The sequence below is a fragment of the Ascaphus truei genome, chromosome 4 (assembly GCF_040206685.1).
Source record: "Ascaphus truei isolate aAscTru1 chromosome 4, aAscTru1.hap1, whole genome shotgun sequence".
In the NCBI taxonomy this organism is placed as follows: domain Eukaryota; kingdom Metazoa; phylum Chordata; class Amphibia; order Anura; family Ascaphidae; genus Ascaphus; species Ascaphus truei.
This window is the reverse complement of record NC_134486.1, coordinates 246,548,614-246,566,781: the sequence shown is the minus strand read 5'-3', so window position 1 is coordinate 246,566,781 and position 18,168 is coordinate 246,548,614. Positions and strand designations below refer to the sequence as shown.

Below are 18,168 nucleotides of genomic sequence, written 5' to 3'. Positions count from 1 at the left end.
GAGGGGAGACCAGAGAGAGGGGAGACCAGAGAGGGGGAGACCAGAGAGAGGGGAGACGGGGGAGACCAGAGAGAGGGGAGACGGGGGGAGACCAGAGAGAGGGGAGATGGGGGGAGACCAGAGAGAGGGGGGCAGGGGTGACTGACTGACCGGGGCAGGGGTGACTGACTGACCGGGGCAGGGGTGACTGACTGACCGGGGCAGGGGTGACTGACTGACCGGGGCAGGGGTGACTGACTGACCGGGGCAGGGGTGACTGACTGACCGGGGCAGTGGTGACTGACTGATTGGGGGGGGGGGGGGGAGGTACCTCTGGTGTCACACATACTCCCATACACACATACACATTCTCCTATATATATACATACACACACACACACACACACACACATACATACATACACACACTCCCACATACATACACACACTCCCACATAAATACACACTCCCACATACATACACACACTCCCACATACATACACACTCCCACATACATACACACTCCCACATACATACACACACTCCCACATACATACACACACTCCCACACACATACACACACATATATACACACCTATATACACACACACAGGCCATGACCAGCACCACCACGCTCCCCCGCCCATCTCCTGCTCCGCTCCCACATGAGGGGGCTTCCCCCGCTCCCATTACCCGGCGCGCTCTCTGACGCGGAACCGGGGGGATGAGGGGGCATCCCCCGCTCCCATCACCCGGCGCGCTCTCTGACGCGGGACCGGGGGGAAGCGGGGACATGAGGGGGCATCCCCCGCTCCCATCACCCGACGCGCTCTCTGACGCGGGACCGGGGGGAAGCGGGGGGGGATGCGGGGGGGAAGCGGGGACATGAGGGGGCATCCCCCGCTCCAATCACCCGACGCGCTCTCTGACGCGGGACCGGGGGGAAGGAGGGGGGGAAGCGGGGACATGAGGGGGCATCCCCCGCTCCCATCACCCGACGCGCTCTCTGACGCGGGACCGGGGGGAAGCGGGGGGGGAAGCGGGGACATGAGGGGGCATCCCCCGCTCCCATCACCCGACGCGCTCTCTGACGCGGGACCGGGGGGAAGCGGGGGGGGGGGGAAGCAGGGGGGGGGAAGCGGGGACATCCCCCGCTCACATCACCCGCCGCGCTCTCTGACACGGGACCGGGGGGGAAGCGGGGGGGGGGAACGGAAACATGAGGGGGCATCCCCCGCTCCCATCACCATAACTGCGGGCAGCAGGAGCACCGGGGAGGGGAGGGAGGTGGAGAAAGGCACAGATAATACTTACTGTGTCCTCCATCCTCCATGGGAAAAAAATGGCCGCTCGTTGGGGGCTGGCTCATATAGAGCCTGGCCGCGCGCCCACAAAGCCTGGGAGCGCGCGCCAATCATCTGTCAGGTAGGGGGAGTTTTTTTTTTTTTTTCAGCCAGCGCGAGCAGGGAAATTTCAGCGCGAGCAGGGAAATTTCAGCGCGAGCAGGGAAAATTTAAAAAACAAAACACGTGTGCTGCTTGGGCCAATAGTTACTCGCCTGGGGGTTAAATCCACCCGCCCCGGGCGAGTAAATGTATAGGATTGTCGAACACTGTATATATATATATATATATATTGTGACAGGGTCATTGACTCAGTATATTTTAATAGGAGATGGCAGTATGCATGCTTTCCAGTAGACGAGGGGTTAACCCAGTTTGTTAAGCAGACCACAGGTGATTCAAATTAAGCTAGTTCACCTGCTTTAAAACAGGAAGAGGAAATGCCTCTGGGGCAGCAGTCTCTCTCTGAGGTGCAGAGAGAAGACAGAGGAGTGTTGACAGACAGACACAAGCTGCTCAGATTGACCCTGTCCCAAGGGGGGAGAATAAAGCTCCCAGGTAAGGAGCCAACTGCTATTGCTGAACCTTGTTGGGCTGGACTAGGTTAGCTAGCAAGCAAGGTAGTCAGCCTGCACTTTTTGTTTAGTCAGTGCCCCGACCGGGGTTAGGCTTTTTGTTTACGTTTCAATTTATAGGGACAGTGTACCCATTGTTTTAGTTACCTTTTTTTTTTGGACAAATAAATCCACCAGCACTATTTCACCAGAAAAGTCGTGTTGTCTCCTCACTTACCATGACATCCTGCCACTATATATATATATATATATATATATATATATATATATATATATATATATATATATATATATATATATATCACCACAATTATTAAGGTTATGGTGGGTAAACTACACGGTAACTATCAGTATGGAGGACGTTGTAAAGGCCTTAGTGCACAGCACCGCTGTTCAGCAGGAAAACACGGCTGCACAACGCGAGACGAACCAGCTACTTGCAGCCCAGCTTGACATTATTGCAGAGACACAGAAACAGCTGATTGAGCAGCTGACCCAGATTAAAATGGACTCGTCCAGTGCGGCCCGTCCAGGCGAATGTGTACCTGCAGAAAATGACGCCGTACGATGACGTCAAGGGATACCTCAGGTCCTTTGAGCGAATCGCTTCCCGGGAAAGTTGGGCCCGCTCCAAGTGGGCTGGGATTATCGCACCCTTTTTACTGGGGGAAGCCCAAAAAGCATATTGTGACCTTGACGAAGAAGCCGCAGCAGACTATGACTGTCTGAAAAGCGAAATCCTTGCAAGGATTGGAGTGACTCCCGCAGTTTGTGCGCAGAGGTTCCATACGTGGAGATACCAGGAACAGAAGCCACCCAGGTCCCAGTTATGGGATTTGATTCACCTAGCGTCTAAGTGGCTGAAACCAGAGGAATATAGCCCGACACGGATCCTTGAGATGGTGGTGTTGGACCGCTTCATTCAAGCGTTACCCCAGGACCTTCAACAGTGGGTGGGGCAGGGAGATCCCCTCTCTTGTGATGCCATGGTAGGCGCAGTGGAGCAGTTTCTGGCTACCCGTGAACTGTCACGCCCCACTTGCACAAACCACAACCCACGTACCAACTTGAACAGTAGAGGCCAGCGCTGGCGCCAGGACCCACGACCGTTCGCACGATTTGAGCGGGTGGAAGAAAACTCGGATAGGGACAGAAACTCTAACTCTCAGAAAGGGTTTCAAGAACGAACTGGGCCAATTGTTTGTTTTGAGTGTGGGGAGACGGGACATATTAAGTCTCACTGCCCACAGTTGTCTGAGCCAATGGAGTGTGCGTATGGCTCTGTGAAGTCTGAATTTTGTGGAGTGGTAGGTATGACCCGCGAGGGAAAACATACCCACAACTTCCTCACCACGGTGATTTTAAATGGTAAACCAGTCTCCGCCCTGGTGGACTCAGGGAGTAATATTAGCTTGGTATCAGGAAAGTTGGTTAAGCCTCTCCGGTTACACCAGGGTGAGAAGTTGCGGGTATTATGTGTGCTGGGTGTACGCTTCCGTACACCACGACTCTGATAACAGTAAAAATCGAGGGGCAAGTCATCCAAACTATGGCAGCAATTGTACCAAAGTTACCCCATTCCCTAGTGTTAGGCTGTAATTTCCCGGGTTTTGACACCCTGATCAGAGGACAGCTCACCTTAAACAATCCTACTCCAGATGAGATTTTTCCATTTACAGATCCCCGAATTAGTCTCCGAGGTGTTTAAAACTCCGAAGTCGAAACGAGAACATAGGAAGGGGAAAAAAAGAGGTACACCCCCACCACAGTTAGCACTGGCCACTACTCCTGACGGAGAGGGACCAGAGGGAGAAGAGTTGTCCGAGACAGAACCTGTTGATGCTCAGGTGTCCGAGTCGCCCGTGGAGGTAACCGGCCAAACTCCAGATGAGGAAGGTTTTGAAAGCCTAGAACTTTCCCTGACTAACTTTGGTAGGGAACAGGCTAATGATCACCAGTTGAAAAATGGGTTTAGCCAGGCAGTAGAAGTTAATGGAGTCCCGGTAGAAGGGACAACCAAGGAATCCTATCCCTATTTTTGTATTAAAAATGACTTGTTATACCATGTGAGCCAAGAGGAGGGCCAAGAGATAGAAAAATTGCTAGTACCCAGTTCATTAGTAATGAAGGTCCTGGAGCTAGCACACTCTCACTTATTTGGGGGTCATCTGGGAGTAGAGAAGACACAGCAAAGAATCCTAAAAAGATTTTACTGGCCAGGGATATATAATGCAGTAAAGAGATTCTGTGCCTCTTGTCCAGAGTGTCAGTTGACAGCCCCCCCGACCAAGTTTGAGGGCCCCATTGATCCTTATGCCTATTATTGAGATCCCATTTGAGAGGATCGCCATGGATATAGTGGGTCCCTTGGAGAAATCTGCCAAGAGTCATCAATACATCCTAGTGATCCTAGACTATGCCACTCGCTATCCAGAGGCGTTGCCTTTATGTAATACTTCCTCCAAAGCTATAGCTAAGGAATTGTTACAGGTATTCTCCCGACTCGGGATACCGAAGGAAATTCTGACAAATCAGGGTACCCAGTTTACATCTAAGCTTATGCGAGACTTATGTGTAGAGCTAAAAATACAGTCCCTAAGAACCTCTGTTTACCATCCGCAAATGGACAGACTGGTAGAACGATTTAATAAAACTCTGAAGATGATGTTGAGAAAGGTGGTTGCTAGTGATGGAAAAAACTGGGACACCTTGTTGCCTTATCTCTTGTTTGCTATCCGAGAGGTGCCACAGGCCTCTACAGGGTTTTCCCCATTTGAACTCCTGTATGGGAGACGTCCAAGAGGGATTCTGGATAGCCTCAAAGAAGAGTGGGAGCAATAAGCTGTTCCAGGGAAAAATGTCGTCCAATTTGAGTAAGATTTGAAAGAACGTATTGCGCATATTACCCCAATAGTCAGACAACATTTAGAAGAGGCACAGAGGGCCCAACAGAACCTTTACAACAGACAGGCTACGGTTCGCAACTTTCGACCAGGGGACCGTGTAATGGTGCTTGTTCCCACGGCCGAAAGCAAGCTGTTATCACATTGGCAGGGGCTATATGAGCTTCTAGAAAAGGTCGTCCCGGTGAATTATAAAATTCGACAGCCAGATCGGAGGAAGGTAGAGCAAATCTATCACATAAATCTATTAAAATCCTGGAAGGATAGAGAGGTATGTCTGACGGTAGTAGCTAATAAATCCGGGAAAGGGGAGGAACCACTTGTTCGAATATCGGCAGAACTCACCCCTGAACAATACAGAGAAGCTATGGACTTGGTAAAAAGGAACAGGGATGTATTTTCCAGTGTACCAGGGAAAACTAGTGTGATTTCCCATGATATCGTCACCAAGCCAGGCGTACTCATTAAGATAAGACCCTATAGAATCCCAGAAGCCAGAAGAGGGGCTATTCAGTCAGAGGTAAAGAAGATGCAAGATTTAGGCGTAATTGAGGAGTCCCATAGTCAATGGTCCAGCCCTATTGTCTTGGTACCTAAGCCAGATGGGTCAATACGGTTCTGTAATGACTTTAGAAAAGTAAATGAAGTCTCGAAGTTTGATGCCTATCCTATGCCACGGGTAGACGAGTTAATTGAGAGGTTGGCGAGGGCTCGTTTTCTAACCACTTTAGATCTTACAAAGGGTTATTGGCAAATCCCCCTAACAAATTCAGCAAAAGAGAAAATGGCCTTCTCCACACCTGATGGTCTTTTTCAGTATACTGTTTTACCCTTTGGTCTTCATGGGGCGCCTGCAACCTTCCAAAGGTTGATGAATAAATTGTTACACCCACACTCGAACTACGCCTCAGCGTACTTAGACGATGTGGTAATTCATAGTCCAGATTGGGACTCACATCTACAAAAGGTTGAGGCAGTGTTGAGAACCTTTCGGGAGGCGGGTCTTACAGCCAACCCAGCTAAATGTTCAGTCAGCCTAGCAGAAGCAAAATATCTTGGCTATGTTGTGGGAAGGGGGACAGTAAAACCCCAGCTCAATAAAGTTGAAGCCATTCAGAGTTGGTCCCGTCCCCTTAAAAAAAAACAGGTTAGGACATTTCTAGGCATTGTAGGTTACTACAGGTGATTTATACCCCATTTTGCAACCCGGGCAGCACAGCTTTCAGATCTAGTAAAGGCAAAGGCACCTGATGTTGTAAAATGGAACAGTAATGCGGAGACCGCATTTTTAGACCTACGTACAGCGCTCTGTAGTCACCCAGTCTTGGTAGCCCCGGATTTTACTAAGGAGTTTTTTCTGCAAACGGACGCCTCCGAAGTAGGTCTCGGAGCAGTACTGTCCCAGTTTGTAGGAGTAGAGGAACACCCGGTCCTCTATTTAATTCGCAAATTGTGTCCCCGCGAACAAAGATATGCCACAGTAGAAAAAGAGTGTTTGGCCGTAAAGTGGGCAACAGACACATTGAAGTATTACCTGTTAGGCAGGTCTTTTACGCTAATAACAGATCACGCACCCCTACAGTGGATGCATAGAAATAAAGAAAAGAACTCGAGAGTTACCCGTTGGTTTTTGTCGTTGCAACCTTTCAACTTCATGGTCCAACATCGGCCAGGCATACTGCACGGTAATGCTGATGCACTCTCTAGGGTGCACAGTCTCGGTGCACGGGCCGCTCCACTCGGTAACGTTATGCTGGGAAGGAGGATATGTGACAGGGTCATTGACTCAGTATATGTTAATAGGAGATGGCAATATGCATGCTTTCCAGTAGACGAGGGGTTAACTCAGCTTGCTAAGCATACCACAGGTGATTCAAATTAAGCTAGTTCACCTGCTTTAAAACAGGAAGAGGAAATGCCTCTGGGGCAGCAGTCTCTCTCTGAGGTGCAGAGAGAAGACAGAGGAGTGTTGACAGACAGACACAAGCTGCTCAGATTGACCCTGTCCCAAGGGGGGAGAATAAAGCTCCCAGGTAAGGAGCCAACTGCTATTGCTGAACCTTGTTGGGCTGGACTAGGTTAGCTAGCAAGCCAGGTAGTTAGCCTGCACTTTTTGTTTAGTCAGTGCCCCGACCGGGGTTAGGCTTTTTGTTTACGTTTCAATTTATAGGGACAGTGTACCCATTGTTTTAGTTACCTTTTTTTTTTGGACAAATAAATCCACCAGCACTATTTCACCAGAAAAGTCGTGTTGTCTCCTCACTTACCATGACATCCTGCCACTATATATATATATATATATATATATATATATATATATATATATATATATATATATATATATATATATATAATCACCACAATTATTAAGGTTATGGTGGGTAAAAAAAGTGACAAAAACCCTCCACAGTAAAGCATAAAGCAACTGTAAATATTACTGTATGCTCATTTGTATGTCTTATATATATATATATATATATATATATATATATATATATATATATATATATATATATATATATATATATATATATATATATTGTGGTTACTTTGGGGGTTCAATATGAGCTTATTGGGGTTCTGTATGTTTTGCTATTCTGCCATAGTCATTACTGTATATTCCCAAATGTACTGTATATTGTGGGTACAATAATAATTTTGACAGTGCTCTATGCAGCAGCATATATGCAAAATATGATACTGTATACTATTAATAAATGAACATTATCTTCCTTAGAGACAGAAGTGCAAAAACATGACAAAGAAGCACCACTGACAAAGAAAGGTAAACTGTATATCATCACATATATTTTTTCACTCTTGCAGGTTGTTTTTTTTCAGCAGAAAAAATGAACATATACAGAAAATTCAGATTTAAAAAAAAAATTATTTGCGTATGGCAGAGTGGCTTAGAGTGATAAGCAGTAAAAAGTATTGAGTAGGGCTTCTAGGTGTGGGTTATATGTGACCACCAACCTATCGCTTGTCTCTTTCTGTCTGTATTCAAGGAGTTCACTTCTTGTTATTCTGGTGGCTTTGTGAATTTGCTGTTCTAGAATTCTGTAGTTATATCCACGGTTTATGAAATCCGATCTCAAGGCTGTAATCCGCTGGCCTCTGTCTGCTGTGTCGGAGCATATCTGGTTGTATCGTATGACTTGACTATAGATGGTTGCATGCTTAGTGTGTGTGGGGTGGAAGCTGTTGTCCCTCAAATAGTCTCTGTCTGATGGTTTGCGGTATACAGAAGTCTGTAGTTGGTTGTTCTTTATAGTAATGGTGCTGTCTAGGAAATATACTTCATCCAGGGAATGGGTGAGTTTGAGGTTGATGGTCGGGTGAAATGTATTGATATTCTCATAGAACTCTTTGAGGTCCTGTCCACCAGAGGTCAAAATCAGGAGGATGTACCAGTATGTAAAGGTACATCGATGTACCAAAGGTATGTAAGGGGTTTCAAGTGACAGGTGAAAAGAAAGTCACTTTCCAGTTTTGCGCAGAAAAGATTGGCATACTGTGGTGCCATCCGAGTGCCCGTAGCAGTCTAAAATATCTGATAACTAAATTAATCAAATATAAAATTAAACCCAATGTAGGGTGAGATAGGTTGTATATGCTGAAGATAGATAACAATAGTAACAGAAATGAGTGTGTGAATGACATCAAATACAGTGTTAAAATATACACATTATAATGATGAGAATATATTCACATGGAAAAAAAACATATAAAGTCCACATATGTGTCTGTAACAAAGCAATGTGAATAAAAAATTAAACATTTATAAATCCAAAGCCGTGACTTTTCCGCAGCCTCTCAAAAGATGAACCACATCAACGATAATCTAGCAGAAAAAAGAGCAGAAAGGTGCATGCCACATTGCATAAATCTGTGTATATTTATTCTCAAAAGTAGATAATTAAAAAGCGTAGCTTAAATATAAGCATTTAGAGCGTCAATCTCTTGCGAGATGATACTCATCTGAGCATCTCCTGCAGCATCAAGAAACTCCGCATCAGATCTCTGAGGGTAGTATAGAAACAAATGTAGCAGTCCTTGAGCCTCCACAATCCAAGTAGGGCAATGAGATGAAATTACTATGTTGCTATAAAGTGTCCTTAGTAAACTACTACCACTCTGAAAATGGGTAAGTGTTTCGATACACTAACTCCTCGTGGTGACGTAGTGACGTAATAAGTCTCAGCATAGGGGTCCCTACGTGTTTCATCACAGACACGTGACTTCGTCAGAGGTATGAAGTATATGGCTTTCAATGTACCTTATATAGCCTGTAATAGCCCAGAGACATTTAGGTTTCGACTTCCCTCTCAACCCATGGGCGTGTCTCCTAAATAAGCCCCAGGAGAACCTGGATAGATATCAGAATAAACTCATTAGTCACATAATGACAGCAACGTGCTGTGCTATAGCAGAAGCGTGGATGAGTCCGAGCCTGACGGGTCTTAATCAAATAAGAACAAGAATTTGGTACTCTCTCAAAATGGAGAGACTGACGAGGATCCTGAGAGACTCCTGTTCAAAGTTTCAAAAGATATGGCAGCCATGGCTGATCTATGAAACTCTTAATACGCAGGACCACCCACCCATAGATCAGTCCAAAATCCTCCAATGAGAATCTCTGCGCTATCCAGATTACCGATGGGTAAGCCACCCCCATCCCCAGTAGTAATAATAATATTAACAAAAAAAATTGAGATAAATCAGAGAAGGAACAATTTTTATCCAAAATGGTATTGTTTTAAGTGACCGTGTATAATGTATTTTTATATAAGCGAAGTATGATTGTCAAATATCTCGGGAATGTTGCACCAGTCTTTCCCCCTCCCCCTCACCACCCCACCCCCTCCTCTTTAATTCTGTACCCTCCCCCCCCCCCCCACAACTGTTGGAAACTAATAAAAAACAAGAGAAAAAAAATGAAAAAAGTATCTTATGAAAAAGAAAAATATATTGAATTTGTTCAAATAAAAAGTTAAACGTTACATGTGAAATGAATATCAAAGCATAAAGTTATTAGAAGTATTGTTTATTTATTTTGATACTCTGTGGTAGAGCACATGTAGGAACATACCAGTAGGGAGGACACCCATCCCAAACCTATAAAAGATCAAAAGTTGATGGTATTTAAAAAATACAAAATATCAATTATATATATAATAGTGTCAAATCTATCTGTCAATGAATGAAAAAGGAAATACGGTATACACAACATATAATTTTTTTCTTGTTATGAACAAAAACAACTTGAATAAAAAAAAAACACAGAACAATCCTTGACTAAAAAGAATACAAACATGAACAAGATTAAGGTATTTAAAGAAAAGATCAATTTCAAGATCAAGACTGTGGGATAAAGGGCTTTACATTTGTAAATCCAGAATGTGTCCCATTTAGAGAGATTCTTCACCCTGTCAATCCTGAAAAACATGTGTATAGACCTTTGTATTTTAAACCATAGGGATTTGGATATGCACTTTTGTTTTGAAAAGGATTTGACACACTTTAGGCCTTATTCTATATACATCGACATTTTGTCCCAAACAGCTGCTTTGGACAATTTAAAATAACCCCTATGTGATGCATTACTCATACGAATATTGCCAGTATGCTTTGAAGTCCTTGTTCTAAATGGACAATTATATAATTTTATATTGTTCAGATAATAATAATAATAATAATACCGGTAATATAATAAGTAGAAGGTATTTCAACATTCTAAGAATCAATTCATCTCATGAGTATGTGTATGCATAAAATGTGAAAGTACTGAAATCTTCTCAATGCTCAAAATTAGTCTGAGATCGAATTTAGTTCATCCATTATGATGCATTTCGTCCCATTAATCCTTTATGTGTGGTAATATCTGCAGCACCTGGTGCCAGAGATGCTCCTGTTCCAGGGTCATGTGATTGCTAGTGTAGCGACCCCGATCTGCCGTCTGATATTCTGCCATAGAGGCAATCAAAGACTCCATGACGTTGAGGCAATGTCAAAAAGCATAATGTTGGTGCCACCCAATGGGATTTTGCCCCAACATTATGGTGCAGAACTACCCCCAAAATTGTTTGAATTCAGAGTTGGGATGTTCAGACAAGACCAGCCTTTTGTGAAGTATTACAAAACAGTTTTTTTCATGTTTTCTACCATATTTTCTTTACGTGTTTTGTAACTTTAGAAGTATATTAATACTATATATTACAGTCTCTTACTTTTTGTGCTGGTTAAAAATACTTTTTTACTAATATGTTTAGATGGTACCCCTCATATCTCCAATGGTGGTTCACATATTGAGCACAAAGTAGATAAAGTAGATGCCACAGGAGATGTTTTCTCAAGTTTGTATTCACAGATTGAACCAATGTTATGGCCTAGCAATACAATTGTTTCCAAAAAGGCATGCTTTAATAAAGTAAAGGTATTTAATTTCTCACAATGTAAATAATTTATTTGTCTTTGACACTGTTAGAATAAAATATTTTCAAACTTTCTTCAGCACTTGAGCTTCTACTCACCCAAAGCAATGAAGGAGTTAAAGCATATTATTATTATTATTATTATTATTATTATTATTATCACATAAATTCAAGAATAAGATTGCATTTACAAATATTGGTAGAATCATTTGGTTCGTCTTTACGAGCTTTATATTTTAAGTCAATGGTTTAAACAAATAATGGTTCTTATTTCAAGTTTCATACTTACCAAATGCTCTTTTTTTTAACCCTGTCTCCTATTTTGTTTACAGTCAAAGTCAGAGCAACAAAAAGTATGTTGTACCACATCTAAAACTGCAGCCAATCCTTCCTACTGTACAATTTACTTACAATATCTGCGGCAGATTATGCTATTTTTAATTAAAATTTGCTGTGTGTTCTAAACATAAACATACAGTAAATGTCTGTGTGATAACTAGAGATGTGCAAAACTTTTTGCCTGCAATTTCACAAAAATTTTAACGTTTGGGAAAAAAAAATCGCCAAACTTTCAAACCAATTTGCAGGTCACAAATTCAAGTCATGTGACCTTTTATATATTGCAATTTTTGCACAATTGTGTAAAACATTGGCAACAATTTTGAGCACTGTCACTCACACAAATGCTTAATTTAAGAGATATTCAGTGGCGTAACAACCGTTCCACTAAACCCCGCAATACGGGGGGTCCTGAAAGCTCAGGGGGGCTATGCAGGGTGGCTCTGGAAGTTGGCCCGAGGTCAGGTTTAAGTTCCTCGCTGGCTGGTGCTGCTGCTTCTCTCTGCCTCCTGCAGGGGGTGGGGCCTTCCCTGCACACAGACAACCCTTATGCCGGGGTCCCACTGCATCCGGCGGTGCGCACGGCCGCGTCACTCACAAGACCGGAGTTCCCCCGGAGCCAGCCCCAGTCCCTCCTTGCTGCAAGGCTCACTGCGCACTGTGACGCGTCAGCCAGCAGGGGATACACGAAGATCGTGATCCCAAGCGGCGACACGTCACGTGGTGTGGCAGGGAGCCAATGAGGGGAGGAGGGGAGCTGTCTGGAGCGCAGGGACTCGTTTGCATGAATCGAAATCTGCACTTTCTTCTGTGCAGCTTGGCAGCATTCCCCCCCGCTCCCTCCCTCCCGTGCCCGTTTTGCAGGCTGTGTGTGCTGGGGAGGTCGCGGCCAGCTCCGGTTGCTGGGGGGGGAGGGGGGGGACCGGCTACCGGCTCAAAGTGAAAGCGGGGGGGTAAGAAACAAGGCAGATGGGTTTCCAGCCTGGGCGCAGTGTGTAGGGAAGGGTCAGGCGTTAGTGCCTATTACTTTCCCCCTCCCTTCAGTGGATGGCAGGGCAGGCATCTGAGATATACAGTGGCCAACGGAGCTCCACGGAGCGTACAGATCAGCTGCTGCCGCTTTGGCCATGCCCCCCCGCGCCGAAAACCGGCTCCCTAAAGACCGCATATAGCGGTACCGTGCACGCACCGCCTGAACGCAGTGCGGGCGCCGGCTCGTACAGCGGGGCCTTTGCCTTACTCTCCCTGCCTCTAATCAGTTACCGGCTTAAGTTTCTGCATCAGGACATATCAATTATATGCAATAAATGGATTCCATTTTTTATGTATGTGATGGGCTTTGTGTGTGATCTCACAATTGGAAAGGTCGATGACATCTGTGATGTACGGTTAGCACAGAATGTAACCAAATGCTATTTTAGTCTGCTTTGCACAGCTGTCCTAAGCTTGCCCTGTACTGTCCATCACTGCTCAAAATATATACGAATCATGGCATTGTGAAAAAATGTGTTATTAAATAACTTAAAGAATATCTCATTTTTGTGTTTTAGAGAATGAAGCTCAAAAGACTGAAAAAGTTGCCCCACCAATTAAGCAAGGTAAACTTTATTCTCCCCTTTTAGATTTTAGTATTGCAGAAACAAAAATATCATATTTTATGTTGAAGTAAATTGTACCCAAATAATAATAATAATAGCATGTTCTTGTATAGCGCTGCTAGTTATACGCAGTGCTTTACAGAGACATTTTGCAGGCACAACTCCCTGTCCCGTGGAGCTTACAATCTATGTTCTTGGTGCCTGACAGGGAGATAAAATAACTTGCCCAAGGTCACATGGAGCTGACGCCGGAATTTAACCAGGTTCCCCTGCTTCAAACTCTTAGTGCCAGTCAGTGTCATTAATCACCGAGCCACTCCCTCTCCCATATATGCACTCTGTCATATTAACAACTCTATTGAAATATGGCTTATCCCATTATAAAACTGGAGCTCTAGACTAAGTTATGTTTCATCCTTTAAATGTTTGTCCAATGTTTTTGTTCTCAATCATTTTGGGGGTTTGGCTGTAAGCGTTAAATAAACAGTAATAATTTTTAATTCCAATTCCTTCAGCATTGGCGAGGTTACATTTTATTGGTCTATGCTTTGAAAATAAAAATAAATGGTGATGTAGCCATTCAGAAAGCCAGAGGCATTAGATTTATTTGTTTCTTCATCTGTGTATGTGCAGTAAATGGATTAGTTCATTACATGAATGCATTTGCCTATTTCAAAGCCATCATCTCCACTGCCCAAATTGTAACATCATTAAAATATATTGGGAAGAAAGCCAGTTTTAATATCTTATACTGAATTTCATTTTGACTAAGGAACTTAAAATGCAAAGTAAAATAGCCTGGTTTTTTTATTAGACAGAAGCATAAATCACAATATATTTCAATTACTATGCTTTTATATTCATGCTATTCACTGTTCACTAGCATTCAGAATATTTTCCAGTTAGCACTATGGAAGTATAATACACACACACACCGAATGCCTGCCCTTTGCACTATGACATGCACATAGTGATTAAATAATTTCCTTAATGTTATACAGAGCTGGCATACTCTCCAGTCGATGCTATTCCTCAATGATTGAGTGTTTCCAACCAGCATTATTTCTGATTAATTAAGGAAGGTAGAAGTTAAGCAATATAGTTGTGAATTATACTGTGCCAATTATTAGCTGTGTTTGCAAGTTATTATTGTCTGGTAAAAAGGTAATAAATAGTGTCATTGTTTCCAAACTGACAAATATGGGTTCGTTGATAATGAGAAGTGTATTGCAAAGTATGCTCATACACATACAAAAGTCTATAAGACTCTCTGCCAGTGAGTGTCCAAAAAGCCTTTATACATTTTTGATTCCTTTGTTCAAAATAGGTTACCAGGCAGAATATACCAACCACTCCTTAATTCTTAAACCAATCATTTTACAGATTAAAACCTTGTTAAAACTGGCTTAAAACAGTTCTCTATAGGAACCAGACACTTCTTGTTACCAGGAATGTGGGTGTTAATTCAGACACAGTCGTAAATCTACTGTGAGCAAAACACATTCAAACCACACTCTCACTCTTACACACAAAACGGAGACTGAAAACATAACAGACAAAAGGGAAACAGAACATCACCTTCAATCCTTCTCCAGAGACCCCCCCCCCCTCTGTTTATTTCAGTAATATATTCATTACAACAGTATACTGATTTCAGCAATAACAGCACTACTGTTAATGTTACTACATTTTTACCACACAAAAACAGATTTCTCACCACACACTATAGTCTAGTAAAACATCTTGTCTTTTTTTGCTGCTAGCTAGAGTAGCCAGTGTTCTTTAAGATTAATTTGCATGTGTTGTTTATCTAGATACCAACATTTTATTATTTGTGGATTAGAAATATGTTCTATTAATAACACTTGTAATTGAATGCCTTATAATTTTATAATGTTTTACATGCCTATCATATTGACAATTCTATCAAAATAATTTTCATTAAAAAAAGAATGCAAAGGAAAAGTGTGTTATTACTGTATTTTCGGCAGTTTTTAAGCAGGGGGTACATTTAAAACATTGAGGTTTACAAGTGATTCTACCATATGTCGTTTTCTGTTGGTAGCCTCTCTTTGAGTGGTCGTTTAGCATTTCCTCTGTCCCTTAAGTGGGTCATGGCCTTTTAAACTTTCCACTATCAATTACCTTCAGGTCTACCCTCCTACCTTAAAATCCTACTGGGTCGGGGATCCTCTTTAGATGAGTAGGAGACAAGTAAAAACATATTTTTCATTGTTCATCAAAGCTTGAGTATTACATATTCAAAGATCTGTTTAGCTAGAGGAAACTCTTCCCTTTTATTCCCATATGTAGAAAATGTCAAAGTCCTCCACGTTAGTACAAGCCATACAGTAAAATGAGTGGCTTCACACAGAGAATTTCACCAGTCCTCGTGTTTATTACTGTATTTTCCAATTTAGTCATCATCTTTATAGCTCCAAATAAACCTTAATTTAAGCACATTTGGAAGCATTTTCCTTTTTCTATTATGCTGCCCGTTAATATTACCCCTCAGTAGTCAATCAAAACACTGCAGCTCCGAAAGGGAGGGGAGCTCAACTCCAGTCCTCAAGCTCCCTCAACAGGTCAGATTTTCAGGATATTCCAGCTTCAGTACATGTGGCTCAATTAGAGGCTCAGGAGGTTTTGCACTAAGCAGTGATAAGTGGGTTTTCAGGATGCTATGCACAAAGCAGTGGTAAGTGCTTTTAAGTGAGATATATGCCTTTATAGCGTGATACTGCCTGTTGTGAGATTCACAAAGCAGTGATAACAGTGCAGTATCGTGCTATAATGGCTTTTTATCCCACTTAAAAGCACTTATCACTGCTTTGTGAATCTCACAGCAGACAGTATCACGCTATAAAGGCATTTATCTCACTTAAAAGACTTATCACTGCTTTGTGAATCTCACAGCAGACAGTATCACGCTATAAAGGCATTTATCTCACTTAAAAGACTTATCACTGCTTTGTGAATCTCACAGCAGGCAATATCACGCTATGATGGCTTTTTATCTCACCTAAAAGCACTTATCACTGTCTAGTGCATAACCCCCTCAGTCTTTGACAGACCCTCTGATTGAGCTACCTGTGTATAAGCAAGGACTAATTAAGCCACCCATGTTATGCTGAAGCTGGCATATCCTGAACACCTAACATGTTGGGGGAGGGGGAGTGGCTTGAAGACTGAAGTTGAGCACCCCTGCCATAAGGGACATAACACACAATGTACATAGTCTGTATGTTAATACCACTATTATAGCTTCATTCATTATTATTTTTTAGAAGAAACTCAATATCTGCCTTTTTCATGCTGATTACATGTGTCTTCCCCACATGTTAACGCAAGTATTGGTTGAAGAGTTCTATAGAACTTTAATGTAGTACTGAGAGGGTTACTTTCAGTATATCGCACCGTTCACAGTATTGCCTTGAGTTTTATTCATTTATCAACAATTCATCATGATTGCTTACCTATTTCTTAAAAACGATTTGAAGGTCTTTTAAGAATTGGTGAAATACATATGTTTGCTTAATGAACCTCAAAAAGTGTTGTTTTTTGGGGGGAGGAATAATGTAGGGTTATCCACAGTTTTAGTCTTGAAATAAATAATGAAACATTGATATTGGTGAAGACATTACCATAACAGTATTCAGTATGCCATGTAGTATCCCAATATGTCTGTTATATTCTATTACGGTTCAAGTGTCATATTGTGTACATTTAGAACATTATTGCTCACTTGTAGCTAATATTGTATATAAGAAATGTATGCCATTTTCATGAATATTGGTTTATGTATTTTTTATGATTTGAATTGCAGCAAAGTTAAAAGCAGCAAAAAGTATGTAGATTGCTACTTTCAGGCTCTGCTTGTTTCTGCATACACGTCGATGTTGATTGTTTTAATAATGCTGCTTTGGCTCTTCACCAAGTACAGCACAATGTGGCATCCAAGCAAACAATTGCCATTAACCTAAAACATAATATGCTGTGTTGCATACTTTTCAAGAGCAATAAACTAGAAAGACTGCAGAAATATATTTTTGCGTTTTCTATGCTTTTCATGTTTTTAACAATTTTGCTAATTAGCTTTTGTTTTTTTTCCCAACAAACAAATGACATTAACAGCTAATTTGAGATTTTTGCTTGTTTACGAACTATCTCATTAAAATGGTAACAAAATTACACTGATCATATTATACATGTGAACTGCTATTGGCATTTGGTTTTATGTTTTAATGTTTATTTGAAACGTAGAAAAACAACTTTGATTAAATATTGTGCATTCTAAAGGTACGCCATGTTACTCCTCATAATGACACACCCTGATGTGCTGGTGACATAATTGTTACATTCACAACAACCAATTGTAATGTAAAGTTTTGATTACATACCAGGTGCAAAAATAAATGTGAGTAAAATATGACAAACACTCCACCATGCAGTATATAGTAATAATAAAGAACACTCATGATCACATTCACATCAGACAGAGGCGCTAAAGCATAAGTTTAATTGGATCCATGCTAAATTGGATAAGAAGCTTTTAGCTAGTGAACCACTAGTCCCCAGACTCACTAAACTCTACAAGGCCATGTAACATAGTTTAACCTCAGTTAATATAACATTAATGGCAGTGCTGTACTCACTAAAAAGAGTAACGCAATGTTAACGTCACGTTAAAACCCAAGCATTATAAAGAATGGATGAGGGAAAATTATATGCAAAGTATATGCAAATGGATGTTAGCGTAAGAATACCCTATTCACGTACTGAAGCTTTAATGTTAATGAAAAAAAATAACGATAGGTTATTTAAGTCATACAGTACCTAAACCTGGCATTACTCCCATCCAGTCAAAACAAAATATGATTGAGCACACAATATAACAAATTGTTGGACCCAAAAATCTAACGAAAAATGGACAATCATATTACAGTGGTGCCTCCAGATGAAACACAAGAGTCCGTCCTCACCAAAATATGAGTAGA

General features: G+C 42.1%; 1 protein-coding gene across 50 annotated transcripts in view; it reads left to right on the top strand.

Moving 5' to 3' along the window:
- TRDN (triadin) overlaps positions 1–18,168 on the top strand; it is a 798,289-nt gene that overhangs the window by 715,939 nt on the left and 64,182 nt on the right. For 47 of the 50 annotated variants that reach the window (XM_075597200.1, XM_075597198.1, XM_075597218.1 and 44 more), the window contains 4 exons: positions 7,538–7,585; positions 11,567–11,587; positions 13,124–13,171; positions 16,998–17,018. In XM_075597200.1, the coding sequence (XP_075453315.1) occupies positions 7,538–7,585; positions 11,567–11,587; positions 13,124–13,171; positions 16,998–17,018 (138 nt within the window). The remainder of the gene's footprint in view (positions 1–7,537; positions 7,586–11,566; positions 11,588–13,123; positions 13,172–16,997; positions 17,019–18,168) is intronic. The other 3 variants (XM_075597205.1, XM_075597193.1, XM_075597194.1) reach the window with 3 other exon arrangements.